This window comes from Pleurodeles waltl, chromosome 1_1 (genome assembly GCF_031143425.1).
Source record: "Pleurodeles waltl isolate 20211129_DDA chromosome 1_1, aPleWal1.hap1.20221129, whole genome shotgun sequence".
Taxonomy (NCBI): domain Eukaryota; kingdom Metazoa; phylum Chordata; class Amphibia; order Caudata; family Salamandridae; genus Pleurodeles; species Pleurodeles waltl.
The window spans coordinates 851,803,548-851,823,019 of NC_090436.1; the positions used below are offsets into that span (position 1 = coordinate 851,803,548).

Sequence of the window (19,472 nt, forward strand, 5' to 3'; positions counted from 1 at the left end):
TAAAACTGCGAAATGCAGAGAGGAATTGCCATAAATTCTTAACAGCGCTAAATAAAATGTAAAAATAAGCAACTACAGCAGTCTGCAATTTAGCTTTGATTAGCAAGTGAGTTTTGTTGCCATCTTATTAATAACTATAAGGATACTACATTTGCCAATAATTATAATTAAGTAAGCCTCCTTCAGCAAGGGAAACTGATTGCATGACTCAGCGACAGTGAGATTAATATTTCTGGGTATGGGAGAAATCAAAGACAATCGTCAAAAGACGTACCTGATTAGGTTCTGGCACACCTGACACCCCGTGAGACACCTGTACCAAGGAATAAAAACACATTTAGGCAATATTCTTTTATGGGTAATATTTTGTTACAAAAATAGACAGGGTCGCTATATGAGAGCCGAAATGAATGTAGATGCTTAAATTGAAGGGCATTTGAACTTCTTAACAATGTAGAACTAAACTGACCAGGCCAGTTCTTTAACCCCTTGCGTGCATCGGATGGCCGGGGGTAGTTCAACGCAGCAGTGGGCATGTGCATTGTTCAACCCCCAGCCGTCCGCCACACCCATCCACAGGGGAGGAGCTCGTACTCCTGGGCCACCCCTCTACACCCCCCACCAAGGATGGCAGCGGAAGCACTTCCGTTAACATCCGGACCCCAACCCTGGTCCCCCGTGCACTGGCATCATCAGAGGAGGCCTGCGGTGCCAGAAGCCATTTGCCTCCAGCACTGGGAGGAGAAGCAGGTAAGTTTTTTCTCCTGGGAGAGGTGGGAGTTTCAGTGGGAAACGAAAGAGTTTTTCCTTTCTCTTGGTGTCTCTTTGAAATGTATTCCTGCTGCACAATTGCATATGGCGTCACCGTCGTACAGCAGGAATACACACTAGACCACCAGGGATTTTGGTTTTGTGTGTTTCTGTGCGTGTGATTTGGTGCATGGGGAGCGACCCCTTGGGCATTTTAGCCCTTTCTGCCCCCCCTTGGGGGCAGATTGGCCCCTTTATTTTAGGCCCATCTGCCCCCAAGGGGGCAGACACCACTAGACACCAGGGATGTTTTATTCACTATGTTGCTTCTGTTGTTATGGGGAGAGGCCCATGGGCAAGGGATGCTCCCCTTTAGTGGGGGGGTGAATGTTTTGACCACATTTTTAGGCCCATCTGCCCCCCCAGCTTGCTGTGTGAGGATGGGCGCATTATTTGCATTTCTGATCTAGTGCACAGCTTTTGATTCCTTTGCTGTGATTCCTTCTTGCGGTTTCGGCAGTGGTAAATCTGGAGATCCGTAGTGGCTTGTGTTTAGTAAGAAGAACATTTTTGTACTGTTTACTTAAGTGAGTACCATTGCCATGCATGAATGAGCTTTTTGTAAATGGTCCAATAATAGCAGCATATTTAGCTTATGTTTTATTGTATGTGAAATTCTCCTTGGATTTGTGCACTTTGTGTATTAGGATATAGTTGGTACTTGCTGTGTCTGTGCAGGTGCTAGTGAGTCTAGCTGTTTCTGGCAAGTGAGTGGTATCGTTAGTGAGTATATAGGTCTTTGTGATGAAGCCACACTTTGTTTATTATTTATTTTACCCAGTGTTGGTTGTTGTTGACTTATTTGTCAATCTACTTCTATTAGTTAGGATTATGGCTAGCCACAGGATTACCGCTCAGCAGGTTGTTGGTATGCTTTTTGAATCTTCCTCAGACCATGATTATGAAACTGACTCTTCACCTAAGGCGGAGGAGGAAGGCTTTTCTGTCCAACAGGAATCATCTGATGATGAAGATACTCTCAGTGCAGATGAAGTGCCTGTTTTTGAGAGGATCATCTGATAATGAAGCCACTGTCAGTGCGGATGAAGTAACTGTTTTTGATGAGGAAACTGATGTGCTGATAGTGCAGCAAGAGGCATCTGGATTGAAGTGTGGGGCTGCAAGGCTTCCCATTGGAAGAGCTGAATTCCGGGTTTCCCCAAACATGGTGCAGCTGGCTGGGCACATTATGGAATTAAGATGATTATGCTTTCTGAGAGTAGAACAGGTTATGTCTATAATTTCCGGGTGTACACTGGTGCAACCACTTTCGGAGTTAGAAAGAAAATTGTGTGGAAACTTGGTAGAGAACTTTTCAACAAAGGTCATCATTTGTACCTCAATAACTTCTACACTGTTGTGCAATTGTTCAAAATGGACACTGTTGCTTGTGGCACAGTCTGCTCTAACTGTAAAGGTTATCCAAAGGAGCTTGTTTGCAAAAACATGAGAAGGGGCAGTGCACTGCATAGTGATGAACTGCTAGCAGTGAAATTTGCAGACAGGAGGGATGTGTACATGCTGACTACCATTCATGATGAAAGTACTTCACCTGTGACTGTTTGGAGTCAGGTTGCTGAAGTGTGCAAACCTGTGTGCATTTTAGACTACAATAATCACATGGGTGGTGTTGATAGAGTAGATCAGAGGTTGGAACCTTACACTGCTGCTTGTATGGCTTACGTTTGGTATAAAAATGTGGCTATCCATTGCTTCCATTTAGCAACCTTTAATGCTTTTGTTGTGTTCACGGATTGATCTTCAGAGTCAAAGATGACTTTTGTTCAGTTGTTCAGGAATCTGTGATTGGCAGACTTGTTGTAGTGGAACAGGCAATCGTTCCTGCTGTTGCAGAGGATGTGGCTGGATTGAAAGATCACCACTTGCTGATCACTATCAGTCAGCATGTGAAGAGGCATGCGGAAGGAGAGTCGTATGCACTGCCCTGATTGTCCTTCTAAACCTGGGCTGTGAGTGCCCGCTTGCTTCTGAATGTACCACACAAAAAATATTTGTTGTGAGCACCAGTGAGTGTTGTCAGGTCTGTACAGTTCTACATTTTTTGTTCAGTTTCACAGTTGGCATTAGTATAATTAGTTAGAGCTGTTGTGTTTGAAGTATTGTATTTACTTACAGTTGGTTTGGGTTTTCCTTTTTGTTAAAATAAAAATGTGATGGGGTGGTGATGGACAGGTGCTTGGCTGGTGGTGTGCATGGGCTTGCACTTGGCTAGCATAGTGTGTGAGCTGGCGCTTGTGCTGGCGTTTGGCTGGCAGCGTGTGTGAGCAGTGGCTTGCTGCTAGTCACTACTCAAACTGCAAGCCAAACATCACTCCACACACTCCAACAGCTGGTGTGATTGCCGTGTCAGGCATGAGAGCGTATGAAAGTGATGCACTCGTAAATGGTGCTGTCTTGATGTGAGTGTTTTAATGTACTGAGCCCACGGCCGGCGGCGTGAATAGCCTTGTGTGTGTCACGTATGAAAGGTGCATAAAGGGACTGTAAAGCAGTTGGTGCCCTGATGTGGCTTTATAGCTCATGAGCTGTGAGTCATTGGTTCAGTTTTTTGACCTTTCAATTATTAACAGTGCATTTCATTTTTGTGTGTACTTGATGAATATATGGTTCTGCAATAGTAATTGTCTTATCTGTCTTTCTCTGTGAGGGTGTACATTGTCTCTACATTGTCTCTTGCTATGAATATTATAATGTGCTGGGCCCGCAGCTGGTGGCGTGAATGATTTTGTGTGTGTCACACATAAAAGGAGTGTGAATGGCCTTTAAAGCGGTTGGTGTCTTGTCGTGGCTTTACAGTTCACAAGCTGCGAGTCATTGGTTCAGTTTTATGACCTATCGTGCATTGCATTTTTGTGAAATCTCTTGTTAATAACATTTTATTTATTGAAGTATCACTCACCCTTGTGCCAAATCCAACTAGTGCATGTGTGTATCAGTAAAATAGAGTGAAAAGAGAGAGCTCGCTCACCTTCCCAAATTACTATTAAAAAACAACAAGAAGCAAGCATGCTACCACGTCTCTTACTTCTGTGATGTCCCCAACACTCAAATTAAGAAAATCATTGTTTTTAACCTTTGCCCAAGGTTACCACAATAAAAAACACGCCATGGTAGTGGGCAACCAGAAGACAATTTCATTGCACTTCTCCTTCCACTTGGGAATTCAACTAACAAATAAAACCCACTCTCCTGTAATCAAGCATCGAACCACACCCTTGACACGCTATGTGCCTTGGGAGGGACCCCAATGATGAAGCACCCCACCAACTAGAATGGTTGGTACGGGGTCTTTCTAACAAATCAAAGTGTGTTTTTTCACAATTTCAGTGTTTGGGACATCACAGAAGTAAGAGAATTGGTAACGTGCTCACTTCTTGTCTAGGGAAAATCTACCAATTCTAGATATGTTCACAAAATAGAAATCCAGTGTAGTATAGGGTGGCATGCCTCTCATGGTTCCCAGCAAGTTTTCTCACCCACAATGCCCTGCAAACCTGTAAATGTGACTAAAATCACACATTTTCCTTGCATTTCTGTGCCAAATTCTTCCAGAAACAGAAATAAACCACAAATTTCCTACCACCCAGCGTACCCATGGGACTCCCAATAAAAATGTTGGCTCACTTGTGTGGGTGCCTGTTAGAAATGGGGTCTTTGGTTGGCAGTCATGTTACCCCCTGTCCAAGCAAGGACCCTCACTCTAGTCAGGGTAAAAGAGACTCACCCTCAGCTAACTCCTGCTTACCCTCTTGGTAGCTTTGCACGAGCAGTAGGCTTAACTTCAGAGTGCTAGGTGTAAAGTATTTGTACCAACACACACAGTAAACACTACAAAATGACACAATACAGGTTTAAAACAATAGAGAATATTTATCTAAACAAAACAAGACCAAAATGAGAAAAATCTACAATACACAAGTCAAGTTATCACTAAATATGCAAAAAGAGACTTCATGTAATTTTAAACACACACTAATGCTGTTAGCGTGAAAATGTACGTTGGGCAAGTCAAAAATAACCCCGCATAGGCGAGTGTGCATCAAAAAGGGCTTGCAATGCGTCGATTTCACTCACAAGCGAGACCTTGTGTTGTTTCTCCTTTCGTGGGGTCAAAGTGCGTCATTTCTTCTCTCCGCAGGAGAGCGATGCATTGATCCGGTTAGCACTCTCGGGTCCGGGCAGGCTTTGCGTTGTTTTTACACGCCCAGCAGTGTTTGCATCGGAAATCCAGCCACATGAGGATCCAAAAACCACGCAGCGTGGGCTGTGATCTCACCAGCCTCCATCAGCGATCCTGTGCATCGTTTCTCCAGCCCTGGGCATTGATCTTCGGGACGCGTTCCAGGCAAGCATCGATTTTCAGCCACAAAGCTGGTGGCGTGTCGATTTTTCAGCCGCAGATTGGAGTTGCATCGATCTTTTCTGCACATGGCGTTCTGTGCATGGATTTCTTACTCTTGGGCTGCCAGCTTTTCCTTTCAGGCTCCCAGGAACTGGATGGGCACCACTTGCAGAGTAGGAGTCTCTCCAGATACTCCAGGTGCTGGCAGAGAGAAGTCTCTGTTGTCCCAGAGACTTCAAATAAAAGGAGGCAAGCTCTAAATCAAGCCCTTGGAGATTTTCACAAGAAGGAAGGCAACACAAAGTCCCGTCTTTGTCCTCGAGCACAGGCAGAAGCAGCAACTGTAGGATAGCTCCACAAAGCACAGTCACAGGCAGGGCAGCTCTTCTTCCTCAGCTCTTCAGCTCTTCTCCGGGCAGAGGTTCCTCTTGGTTTCCAGAAGTGTTCTAAAGTCTGTGGCTTTGGGTGCCCTTCTTCTACCCAATTTCTCCTTTGAAGTAGGCCTACTTCAAAGCAAAGTCTCTCTTGAATGTGAAATCCTGCCTTGCCCAGGCCAGGCCCCAGACACTCACCAGGGGTTGGAGACTGCATTATGTGAGGACAGGCACAGCCCTTTCAGGAGTAAGTGACCACTCCTCCCCTCCCTCCTAGCACAGATGGCTCACCAGGAAATGCAGACTACACCCCAGCTCCCTTTGTGTAACTGCCTAGTGTGAGGTGCAACCAGCCCAACTGTCAAACTGACTCAGACAGGGAATCCACAAACAGGCAGAGTCACAGAAATGGTATAAGCAAGAAAATGCTCACCTTTTAAAAGTGGCATTTTCAAACACACATTCTTAAAATCAACTTTACGAAAAGATGTATTTTTAAATTGTGAGCTCAGAGACCCCAAACTCCACATGCCCATCCGCTCTCAAAGGGAATCTACACTTTAATCATATTTAAAGGTAGCCCCCATGTTAACCTATGAGAGGGAAAGGCCTTGCAACACTGAAAAACACATTTAGTAATATTTCACTGTTAGGACATATAAAACTCATTACTATGGCCCTCATTTCGACCTCAGCGGTCTTTTTCAAAGACTGCTGAGGTACCGCCGTGCTGAAGACCGCCAGTGCAGGGGGGTTTCCGCGCGGCGTATTATGACTGCTGGCAGCCCTCCGTCCTTTTTCGGATGGAGAGCTGCCAGCAGCCATACTGGCGGTCGGCAGGGAAGTGGAGGCTGCTCCACCTCCACCGTCCATGATTCGGTGTGGTGGAGTTCTGTTGACGGGGAGCTGGCGGCAAAGCAGCCCCCATGGCTCCCATCCCCTCCCGGAGGAGCAACGGACAAGGTAAGTTGATTGTCCATTAGGGAAGGGGGCTGGGGGTGTTGTGTGTTGTGTGCGTGTATGGGGGTGTGCGTGTGAGTGTGTAGAGGAGGTGTGTGAGTGCGTGTATTCATGCAGGGGGTGTTGTGTGTATGGGAAATGTGTGCGGGTCGGTCTGTGTGCATGTCTGTTTGTATGTGTGCGGGTATGTGCTGTTGAAGGCAATGTGTGCATGTAGTGGTGTGTGTTTGTGCATGTTGGGGGTGGGGGTGGGGAGGGGGTGTGTGTCTGTGCATGTTGGGGGTGAGGGTGGGGAGGGGGTGTGTGTTTGTGCATGTTGGGGGTGGGAGTGGGGAGGTGGGTCCTGACACCTTTGGGGGGGTGGCAGGGGTGTGGGGGGGTGGGGGGAGGACTTGGGGTGGGGGAGACCCCTATCAGTGCCAGGGAAGGAATTCCCTGGCACTGATAGTGCCTACCGCAATGGATTTCGTGGCGGTTCCAAACCACCCGAAATCCATGGCGGTATGCTGGGTCCTGATATTGCCGGAGGTCTGGTGACGGTCGCTGGGCTGGTGACCGAAGTCTCCAGCCCAGTGGTCGTCACCCCCTGGCGCTCGGAGTGGAGAAGTGGCGAATGACCATGGTGGTAAGCGCCATGGTCATAATTCCATTTTATTCTGCCGGCCTGTTGGCGGATTTACCGCCACTTCTCCCTGTCTGCCAGGGTCATAATGAGGGCCTATATGTCCTCCCTTAACCATACACTGCACCCTGCCCTTGGGGCTGCCTAGGGCCTACCTTAGGGGTGTCTTACATGTAAGAAAAGGGAAGGTTTAGGCCTGGCAAGTGGGTACACTTGCCAAGTCGAATTTACAGTTAAAACTGCACACACAGACACTGCAGTGGTAGGTCTGAGACATCATCACAGAGCTATTTATGCAGCAGGCTCACTAGTAGCATTTGATTTACAGGCCCTGGGCACCTCTAGTGCACTGTACTAGGGACTTACTAATAAATCAAATATGCCAATTCCTGGATAACCCAATTACATATACATTTTGTAAAGGAGCACTTGCACTTTAGCACTGGTTAGCAGTGGTAAAGTGCCCAGCGTACAAAAACAGCAAAATCAGAGTCCAGCACACATCAACCACCTGGGAAACTGAGGCAAAAAGTTAAGGGGGATCACTCCAAGGACGAAAAGTGTAACACGTGTCCCCCCCAGCTGATAGTGGGGAGCAACTACCCAACCTCATGGGAGTTCTCATCACTAAGGATGAAGAACCTGGGCAGACCATCAGTACTGGCGTGTTCTGTACCAGGACGGTGTTCTCACCGCACATCTGCATTAACCATCTGAGGGGCTTATGGTTGGTCTGAACTCGGAAGTGAGTCCCAAACAAGTAGGGTCTTAGGTTCTTCAGCGCCCAAACCACAGCAAACACTTCAAGTTCTATGGCACTCCACTTACGTTCCCAGGGAAGTAACCTCCTGCTAATGAAGGCTACGGATTGATCTATGCAGTCTTTATTCAGCTGTCAGAGGACTGTTCCAATACCATGCTCTGAGGCGTCTGTTTGCACAACAAACTCCTTGGAGTAGTCAGGTGCCTTCAGCACAGGTGCTGTGCACATGGCAGCATTCAGGGTATCAAAAGCGGCATGGCAAGCCTCTGTCTGGATCACTTTCCTGGGTTGCTTCTTTGAAGTGAACTCAGTCAACGGGGAAACAATGGTACAATAACCCTTGACAAACCTCCTGTAGCATCCTGTGAGACCAAAGAAGGCTCTCACTTCAGTCTGGGTCTTGGGAGGCTCCCAAGCCAGAATTGTGTCAATCTTAGGCTGTAGGAGTTCCACCTGGCCACTCCCCACCTGGTGCCCTAAGTACACCACAGAACCCTGCCCTATTTGGCACTTGCTCACCTTAATAGTGAGGCCTGCCTTATGCAGGGCCTCTAACACGTTCCAGAGGTGTTGTAGGTGTTTCGTCCAGGTGGAACTGAAAACAGCAATGTCATCCATGTAGGTGGCACTGAACTCATCCAGCCCAGCCAACACCTGGTTGACCAACCTTTGAAAGGTGGCAGGGGCATTCTTCATCACAAATGGCATCACTTTAAATTGAAAGTGACCATCTGTGGTAGAGAATGATGACCTCTCCTTGGCCCCCTCAGTTAAGGCAATCTGCCAGTACCCAGATGTTAAGCCAAACGTACTGAGGTACTTGGCAGCTCGTAACCGGTCAATGAGCCCATCAGTTCGGGGATGGGGTGTGCATCAGTCTTGCTGACCGCATTGAGTCCCTGGTAGTCCACACAGAACCAGAGTTCACAGGGGAAGTGACTGACCTCAGAGGAATGGCTTCTGGGTACCGGGTGGCATGGTCCACTAAGACCAGGATGAACCTGTTGCCGAAGGCTGTCTTTGGGTCCAGAGGCCCCACAATGTCAATACCTACCCTCTCAAAGGGAGTACTAGCCACAGGTAAAGTTTGGAGGGGAGCCTTACAATTTCCCCCACTCTTGCCACTTGCCTTGCAGGTCTGACAAGACCTGCAATGTATATCTGAGTGCCTGCGCATTAGGGGCCAGTAAAAGTGGGTGACAAGCCTCTCAAAGGTCTTGTCCTGCCCCAAATGTCCAGTTAAAGGCACATCATGAGCCAACGACAGTCTGAAATCCTTGAAGCACTGGGGTTCCACCAGCACACGGGCTGACCCAGCCTAAGGAACCTTAGGCTCGCTATACAGGAGGTCATCCTCCCAATAAATCAGGTGTGATCCTGGCTCCTTGCCAGCCGCCTTGTCTGCAGCCTGCTGCAGCAAACCCTCCAGAGTAGGGCATGTCTTCTGTGCTGCACAGAATGCTTCCCTGGTGGCCCCCCCTTCCTGCTACCACTGCAACAGCTCAGAGACCTCCCCCAGTTCAGCCACCTGTTCCCCTGTAGGCTCCGGGACATCACTCTCAGGCTCCACTTCCTCCCAGACCGTGGGAACTTCTGGGGCCAGTTTCCCATGCCCCCTGCCCTTCCTCTTCTTGGAGGTCCCCTGAGCTACTGTTTCAGGCTCCAGGGGCTGTTGATTACCCTGATGGGCTGCCATTGACTGGGTGGATACGCATACCCACCCAGGCAGACCCAACATCTCCAAGTAAGACCTGTGTTCCACCTCCTTCCAAGGGGAATCCTCCAGGTCATTGCCTAGCAAACAATCAGCAGGCATGGTTGGACTCACAGCTACCTTCAAGAAACCTGAGACCTCCCCCCATTCAAAGTGAACCTGCACCACTCTGCACAGGCGCTCTGAGTTGTCCACTGCAACTACTTGGTGAAGTACCCGGGGATCTATCTGCTCTTCAGCACACCAGGTGACTCCTCACTGTAGTCACACTGGATCCTGTGTCTCTCAGAGCCTCCACCCTATATCCATTGATGGTCACCCACTGCCTGTACTTCTTGGTGTTCTCAGGCACGAGGGTTCTCTGGACCATCTTACTGTCCCCTAGTGAGACAAGGGTCATCTCAGCTGGCTCCCACCCTCCTGGAACCAACTCCTCCCCAAGAACTATGCTGGCCAAACCCTGGGACGGTGCACCAGTGGGTGCCGGTGTACTTTTGGGGCATTTGGGGTCCCACCTCACATGACCCACCTGGTCACATGCATAGAACTTACATGGGGGACCACCTGCAACTGGCTTCCCTTTGGAGAACCATGGCTTCTTCTCACTGGGGGGTTGGGAAACCTTACCCAGGGAATTTAGTTTGGGGCCCTTTAGAGAACTGCCCCTGTTTACCCTTACCCCCCTTTCTTCTGAGAGTGACCCTGCCCACCCTTGGCGTGGTCTCCCCATACCTCTTCTGGACCGTGGTGCTCTCCTACCGGTCTTGCTGTCAATCAGGTGCTGGCGCAGCTCTGGAAAACATAAACTGTACAAGTGCTCCCAAGCAATCAGATTGTAAAGCCCCTCATACGTAGTTACCTTACTGCCCTTCACCCAACCGTCCAGTGACCTGCAATAAGAATCAACACATTCCAACCATGTTTGGGATTCCTTCTTCTTGTAGGACATAAACATAACCTTGTACTGCTCAGGGGTGAGACCATACCTTGTGAGTAAGGCATGCTTCATGCTAGAGTAGGTATGATTCTGAGCATCCCCTAGGGCTGTCAGTGTACCCCCCCCCCTCTACCTCAAAGTGCTGCCACAGACCCACCCCCCCAATGAGCTTCAAGGACCAGATTCATATGGAGAGCAGACTCAGACCCCTTAAACCACAAGTATATGTCATCCTCCCTTTTATAAGTCTTCACAAGATCTTTAGGAATGTGCACCCTCCTCTCAGACTCCACTGTGATGTGTCTGCCTCCATCCCTACTAGACTGGCTCCTCTGATCCAGCTCTCTCAAGCTACGCTCATGAGCCAACAAAATCTTTTTCTCTTCTAGGGCCTTCCTCATTTTCTCCAACTCTCTCTGGTGCTTCCTCTCTGCATGTCTGTCCTGCTATTCTTCAGGGATCAGACCCTTAGATATTGGCACTGCTACCTGCCCTGGAGACTCTTTCCCTGGGTATAACAGGCCCACCCACAATACCATTGTGTATGGAATGCCCTTCCTCCTCCTCATCCTCTTCCTCCTCTGTGTGCCCTTCATTGCTCTTGGCTGTCACCCAGGCCTTCAGTGTCTTTTGCAGCTCCTCCTTCTTGGATGAGCTCTTGATGGGACAGTCAAAACTTTTACAGAACTGCTTTAACTGAGCCTTGGTATAGCTTTCCAATTTCTCCAGGTCAAAAGCAGCTCCAACTGATGCATCTCCAGATTGGGACATGATGAAAAGTCAACAAAAGTGCAAAGTTCCAAAGGCAGGGAACAAGTTCCCAAATGAAGTTCAGAAGTCAATCAAAGATTACCACAAAAACGGATGTAGGGAAAAATCCAAGCAAAAGAGAAAATCAAAGATCACAAGACAAGCAGTATGTGGTCACGTAGTGGTCTGCACTCAAAACAGTAGTGTACACTTAATTACTGTACGTCAAGTACAAATACAAGTCCATCCCCATCCGCTGATCACCAATGTTAGAAATGGGGGTCTTTGGTTGGCAGTCAGGTTACCCACTGTCCAAGCAACGACCCTCACTCTAGTCAGGGTAAAAGAGAATCACCCTCAGCCAACCCCTGCTTACAACCCTTAGTAGTTTGGCACGAGCAGTAGGCTTAACTTCAGAGTGCTAGGTGTAAAGTATTTGTACCAACACACACACAGTAACTTAATGAAAACACTACAAAATGACACAACACAGGTTTAGAAAAATAGAGAATATGTATCTAAACAAAACAAGACCAAAATGACAAAAATCCACAATACACATTCAAGTTATCACTCAAAATGCAAAAAGAGTCTTCATGTAATTTTAAACACACACTAACGCTGTTAGTGTGAAAATGTACCTTAGGCGCATCAAAATAACCCTGCACGGGCGAGTGTGCATCAAAAAGGGCTTGTTATGCATCGATTGCACTCATGAGCTAGACCTTGCGTCGTTTCTCCTTTCGTCGGGTCGGCATCTGTCATTTATTCTCTCAGCGGGAGAATGATGCGTCGATCCAGTCAGCACTCTTGGGTCCGGGCAGGCCTTGCGTTGCTTTTACACGCCCAGCGGTGTTTGCATCAGAAATCCAGCCGCACAATGATTCGAAAACCACGCAGCGCAGGTTGCGATCTCACCAGACTCCATAAGCGATGTTGTGCATCACTTCTCCAGCCCCGGGCATTGATATTCGGGATGCGATACAGGCAAGCGTTGATTTTCAGCCACAAAGCAGGTGGTGCGTCAGTTTTTCAGCCGCAGATCAGAATCACGTCGTTCTTTTCCCCGCACGGCGTTCTGTGCATGGATTTCTTACTCTTGGGCTGCCAGCTTCTTCTTTCAGGGTCCCAGGAACTGGATGGGCACCACTTGGCAGAGTAGGAGTCTCTCCAGAGACTCCAGGTGCTGGCAGAGAGAAGTCTTTGCTGTCCCTGAGACTTCAAATAACAGGAGGCAAGCTCTAAATCAAGCCCTTGGAGATTCTCACAAGAAGGAAGGCAACACAAAGTTCAGTCTCTGTCCTCGAGCACAGGCAGAAGCAGCAACTGCAGGATAGCTCCACAAAGCACAGTCACAGGCAGGGCAGCTCTCTTTCCTCAGCTCTTCAGCTCTTCTCCAGACAGAGGTTCCTCTTGGTTTCCAGAAGTGTTCTAAAGTCTGTGGTTTTCGGTGCCCTTCTTATACCCAATTTCTCCTTTGAAGTTGGCCTACTTCAAAGCAAAGTCTCTCATGAATGTGAAATCCTGCCTTGCCCAGGCCAGGCCCCAGACACTCACCAGAAGGTTGGAGACTGCATTGTGTGAGGACAGGCACAGCTCTCTCAGGTGTAAGTGACCACTCCTCCCCTCCCTCCTAGCACAGATGGCTCACCAGGAAATGCAGACTACACCCCAGCTCCCTTTGTGTCACTGCCTAGTGTGAGGTGCAACCAGCTCAACTGTCAAACTGACCCAGACAGGGAATCCACAAACAGGCAGAGTCACAGAAATGGTATAAGCTAGAAAATGCTCACCTTATAAAAGTGGCATTTTCAAACACACAATCTTAAAATCAACTTTACTAAAAGATGCATTTTTAAATTGTGAGCTCAGAGACCCCAAACTCCACATGTCCATCCGCTCCCAAAGGGAATCCACATTTTAATCATATTTAAAGGTAGCCCTCATGTTAACCTATGAGAGGGACAGGTCTTACAATGGTGAAAAACAAATGTATTATTATTTCATTGTTAGGACATATAAAACACATTACTATGGCCCTCATTACAACATTGGCTGTAAAAGCCACTTACCGCTGTGCAGAAGACCGCCAACAAACCGCTGCGGCCGTGGAATCCCGCCACAGCTATTATGACCCACAGCACGGAATCCACCAAAATTCAGACACCCACACAAGTCCGCCACACCAAAGGTCAGTGGTAAACTGGCGAAAACAAAACCTCCACCATCATGCCAACAAAAATACGCCCACACTATCACGACACACAAATCCACGCAGCGGTCATTCAACCGCGGTATTCCATTGGCGGTACACACCGCCGCGCTCAAAATACACACACATATACAAAACACAGCCACATTGGACAATTCGAAACACACACACCTGATACACATACACAAACCACATCCACACACCCAATACAATATAAAACACACACCCACATCACCCACAAACCCCTATGACCAAAATCCCAAACGAAGGCCAGAAAGAGACACCACAAACAACTACCAAGCATCCACAGGCACACAATACCATCACCCACAGTACTTCCATGCACCTCACACAACACACCACTAAATATCACCCCACTTATCACTACACACACCACCCCACACATCACCCACACCACCCCATGGCACGGCAAAGACACCCCAGGTTCTCTGAGGAGGCACTCAGGGTCATAGTGGAGGAAATCGTCTGGGTAGAGCCACAGCTATTCAGATCACAGGTGCAGCACACCTGCATAGCTAGGAAGATGGAGCTATGGCGCAGAATAGTGGACAGGGTCAACGCAGTGAGACAGCACCCAAGAAATCGGGATGACATCAGGAAGAGGTGGAACGACCTATGGGGGAAGGTGCGTTCGGTGGTCTCAAGACACCACCTAGCGGTTCAGCGGACTGGCGGCGGACCCCCACCTCCTCCCCCACAACTAACAACATGGGAGGAGCAGGTCTTGGCGATTCTACATCCTGAGGGCCTCACAGGAGTAAATGGAGGAATGGACTCTGGTAAGTCAAATCTTAACTATTACATCCCCCACCCTACCTGCATGCCATCACATACCCCCATCCTCACCCTCACCCCATCACTCATACACCTCACAAATGTCCCACTATCACAACCCACCCATCCCAAAACCAAGCCCTGCATGCAACAACAAAGCATGGACACCCATCACCAAAGCATGCCCACTTCACATACCCATACACCCCCCTAAACCACCATCACACAAGGTCCTACACAGGAATGCAAGCACTGGGGTACACGGACACCCACCCATTGCACACCATGGCACACACAGATGTAATAAACATCCTTTTATACCCCTGCAGGACCCCTACCCAACGTCACTGGACAGGAGGGTCCACACATGTCGACACCACCAACAGAAGAGGCCCACAGTGATGACAGCAGCTCTGTCCAACTGGATCTAGATGACCAGCCCGGCCCATCGGGGACCTCGGGACAGTCAGTTCCCCTCACACAGTCACAGGCCACTACAGACCTTCCCCCCTAAAACACCAGCACAGCACCCACCCAGCGGGCCCATACCTCTGTCCCCAGGACACATCAAACAGCAGTGTGTCCACCACTACAGGGAACCCAGGCTAACCCACCACCCCAACAACAACAGCGACCTGGGGGCAGTGGTAGTGGGCACACGTTCCAGTGGACGGAGGCCCAGGAACACAGGGGAACTGGGAGGGCTGCTTTGCGACAGGGGGAGGACAGGCCAAGGGAACCCACTCTCCACAAGGCCCTCTCCTCCATTATGGGAGCCTACCACCACTCCCAGGAGACAATGGCAACAGTACTGGCCAAGTTTCAGGAGACCCAGCGCCTGCGGGAGGAACAGTATTTGGGCTTCAGAGAGGAACTCAGAGCCATCAATTCCACCCTGGGCACCATCGTGGGGGTGCTGAAGGAAGTACTCAACACCAGGAGGGACACTGTGGCACAACAAGGGGCCCCTGACACTAGCATGGATGATGAACTGCCCACCACCTCCGCCGGCGCTAATGGACAGGAGGCACCGCCACAGGACCACCACACCAGCACCCCACCCCCTGCAGAGGGAAAACCACCCCGCAATCGGTCCTTGAGATCCAGGACAAAGACAGAGAATGATGCCAAGACCCCCACCAAGAAATGAGACCACCCTGAATGTCATCCTTCTGTCCCACTTTGTCACCCTGTCCATCCTCAAACTGCCCCAGCTCCACTTCCAATGCCCATTTGGGCAATGCACCTGTGAGACTAATAGACTGGACTCTGCCATGGACATTCCTCCACCATCACCCCTCACCATTTTACAACCCCCTCCAATATTGAGCACTTAAAAAAACACCCTTGAAGCACAAAACAATCTGGAGTCAGTCTGTGATTTCGAAATAGTGTATTAGCAATTACTGTGGCAAAATGCTCTTTCAATTGTAATGTCAACATACCTATGTCACACAGCACTAGTCCATGAGGAAACACAGCAGATGTCACACTGTGGGACCCACATCTGTGAAATCGTAAGGGAAAGTGACAACTCAGTGACCATACACTGGGTGAAAACGACAGACAGTAGAGAGGTAATAGTGTTAAAGTACATGTAGTAGGCAGGTTTGTATTCTTACCTGTGTCTCACTGGAAATATTGCAGGATCACCGAGTTCCTGTTGTCCATGTCCTCTTCTTCTGCTTCCTCGTCTCCACTGTCCACAGGCTCCACAGCTGCAACAACACCGCCATCTAGACCTTCCTCCTGCAGAAAAGGCACCTGTCGTCGCAAAGCTAAGTTGTGAAGCATACAGCAGGCCACGATGATCTGGCACACCTTCTTTGGTGAGTAGAATAGGGATCCACCTGTCATATGGAGGCACCTGAACCTGGCCTTCAGGAGGCCGAAGGTCCGCTCTATTATCCACTGAGTTCACCCATGGAGCTCATTGTAGCATTCCTCTGCCCTTGTCCTGGGATTCCTCACTGGGGTCAGTAGCCATGACAGGTTGGGGTAACCAGAGTCACCTGCAAATGGCGAGGGACAACTGTCAGACACACACTAACCTGGAGGGATAGCCCCAAACCCAGACAACCATTCCCATTGACTTGCTTCCAGGTGCTCACCTATTAGCCACACACGGTGCCTCTGGAGTTGACCCATCACATAAGGGATTCTGCTATTCTGCAGGATGTAGGCGTCATGCACTGAGCCAGGGAACTTGGCATTCACTTGGGAGATGTACTGGTCTGCCAAACACACCATCTGCACATTCATGGAATAATAACTCTTCCGGTTTCTGTACACCTGTTCACTCCTGTGGAGGGGGTACCAAAGCCACATGGTTCCCATCAATGGCACCTATGATGTTGGGGATATGACCCAGGGCACAGAAGTCTCCTTTCACAGGTGGAGGCGAATCCTCCACCTGAGGGATAACGATGTAGCTCCGCATGTGTTTCAGCAGGGCAGATAACACTCTAGACAACACTTTCGAAAACATAGGCTGGGATATCCCTGATGCTATGGCCACTGTTGTTTGAAATGACCCACTTGCAAGGAAATGGAGTACTGACAGCACCTGCACTTGAGGGGGGATTCCTGTGGGATGGCGGATAGCTGACATCAGGTCTGGCTCCAGCTGGGCACACAGTTCCTTGATTGTGGCATGGTCAAGCCTGTAGGTGATGATTACATGTCTTTCCTTCATTGTCGACAGGTCCACCAGCGGTCTGTACACCGGAGGATGCCGCCATCTCCTCACATGACCCAGCGGACGGTGCCTATGAAGGACAACAGTGAGCACAGAGTCAAATAACTCAGAGGTACGTACCCACAGCTTACACAGAACACAAATCATAATCTGAAAATTGGCCTGTATGTGTGTTGAGGCTAGGCCTAGGGATGTGTGACGCAGTTAAAAATTAAGCCATGTGGGCCCCTGAAATGGCGGCTGCCTGACCTGTAAAGTGGGACAATGGGATGTGAGGTAACTGCGCTCGAAGGCCACGGCGCTATGCTGCATTGGTTAACATTGGACCCTATGGGTCCAGGAGCCAATGATGATGTACGCCGGCAGTGACGGTACGCACCGCCGCGGACGTGACTGCCATTTTGTATCTGTTCAATCACTTGATACCTGATCTTCAACAGGAGAGGACCTACACTGCAAGTGCTGCTGTGACCTCGGTTTGGAAGAGACAATGGCTTGTGCGACTGGGGAAAGGGTCCCTTCCTTCACATCGGAGGAGTTGGAGAAACTCGTGGATGGGGTCCTCCCCCAGTACATGCTACTCTACGGTCCTCCAGACAAACAGGTAAATACACTGGGAGCATGCTGTATGGGCTATGCCTGTGTGGAGTGTGGTGGATGAAAGATGGTGGGGAGATTGAGGCGTTCATGAAACGACGGTGAGTGCATGTGCATCATGGCAAGGGTAGGGATGGGGGCCAATGACTGTGACGGTGCATTTGGTAATAACTTTTCTTTTCCCACTGTACAATTCATGTAGGTCAGCGCCCACCAGGAAAAAGATATTTGGCATGCCATCGCCAAGGACGTCCGGACCCTGGGGGTCTACCACAGACGGAGCACCCACTGCCAGAAAAGATGGGAGGACATTCGCCGCTGGAGCAAGAAGACGGCGGAGGCCCAGCTGGGGATGGCCTCCCAACGTGGGAGGGGTGCCCGTTGCACCTTGATCCCCCTGATGTTCAGGATCCTGGCAGTGGCGTACCCGGAGTCGGATGGGCGCTTGGGGGCATTACAGCAGTCACAAGGGGGTGAGTACACTCTCATTCTGCTGATTTGGCGCGCAGTGGAGGTGTCTGGGTGGGGGAGGTGGGATGTGGGTTTCCCTGGGCCAGGGCGAGTTTAGGAGGCAAGGTCCCCTTGTACTGGGAGAGCCTGTGGCACCCCACCCCACCTGTATATAGTGCCAAGTACACCTAGTTAGGCCCCTGTGTCATCTATGTGTGCAGATGTCGTCCATAGCCTTGTAGGCCATGTCCCGGGGATTGAACAGTGGAGGCCAAGTCCGCGCTGTAGTGCAGGGGGCTTCTGTGTCTGTCGTGTCCGCTAACGGTAGCAGTAATGCATGCACTCAACATGTCTTTCTTCTGTCGTCGTTCCCCTTTTTGTGGTCTCCCTGTTCTTGTGTGCATTAGCATCATCAGGCGGAGGAGCAGTGGCAACGGAGCAGGAGGGAGCTGCATCCCACATGTCCCTGGAGGGTGAGACAACGGACTCGGAGTTCACCAGTGGGACGGAGGGCGAGGGGAGCTCCACGGTGGGGACAGGAGCTGACACCAGTGACACGGACTCGTCCTCTGATGTGAGCTCCCTTGTGGTGGCAGCAACTTCTGTGCCCCCCACATCTACAGGTACAGCTGCCACCCCCCTACCAGCACCGCCCTCCCAGCAGCCCCTCAGCCTTTGCCCCGTGCCCGCACACCCAGGAGGGTGGGCATCACCTTCGCCCCAGGCACCTCAGACCCTGCCCCAGTCACCCCTGCTGCCCTCAGTGAGGAGGCCATTGACCTCCTCAGGTCCCTCACTGTTGGGCAGTCTACCATTTTGAATGCCATCCAGGGTGTAGAAAGGCAGTTGCAACAAACAAATGCATTCCTGGAGGGCATTCATTCTGGTCAGGCGGCCCTTCAGCGAGCTTTTCAGACTCTGGCCTCAGCACTGATGGCAGCCATTGTCCCTGTGTCTAGCCTCCCCCCTCCAACTTCCTCCACCCAGACCCAATCTCCTCTACCTCAGCCTATCCCAAGCATACCTTCAGACCAGCATGCACACACGTCAACACACAAGGGAAGCTCAGGCAAACATAAGCACCACACATCCCACAGGCACTCAAGCAAGCATCACACACATGCAGACACATCAACATCCACTGCCTCCACTGTGTCCCCCGCCTCCTCGTCTCCCTCCTCCCTCCCAGTCTCATCTCACACCTGCATGCACTACATCTACAGCCACTACTGCCATCACCAGCACACACACCACCACACCCCGCTCACGTGCAGTCACCACCGCCACTGCCATTCACACGTCCCCTGTGTCCTCTCAGTGTGTCTGTGACGCCACCTCCCAAGATACACAAACGCAGGCACACACCCACCCAACAGCCATCCACCTCACGACAGCCTCCAGCGCATGCACCTTCACCCAAAGTCACC

At 50.0% G+C, this 19,472-nt stretch overlaps 1 protein-coding gene across 1 annotated transcript in view; it reads right to left on the minus strand.

Moving 5' to 3' along the window:
- TRPM6 (transient receptor potential cation channel subfamily M member 6) overlaps positions 1–19,472 on the minus strand; it is a 1,083,502-nt gene that overhangs the window by 799,713 nt on the left and 264,317 nt on the right. The window contains exon 3 of the mRNA XM_069229129.1: positions 275–313. Coding sequence (XP_069085230.1) covers positions 275–313 — 39 coding nt within the window. The remainder of the gene's footprint in view (positions 1–274; positions 314–19,472) is intronic.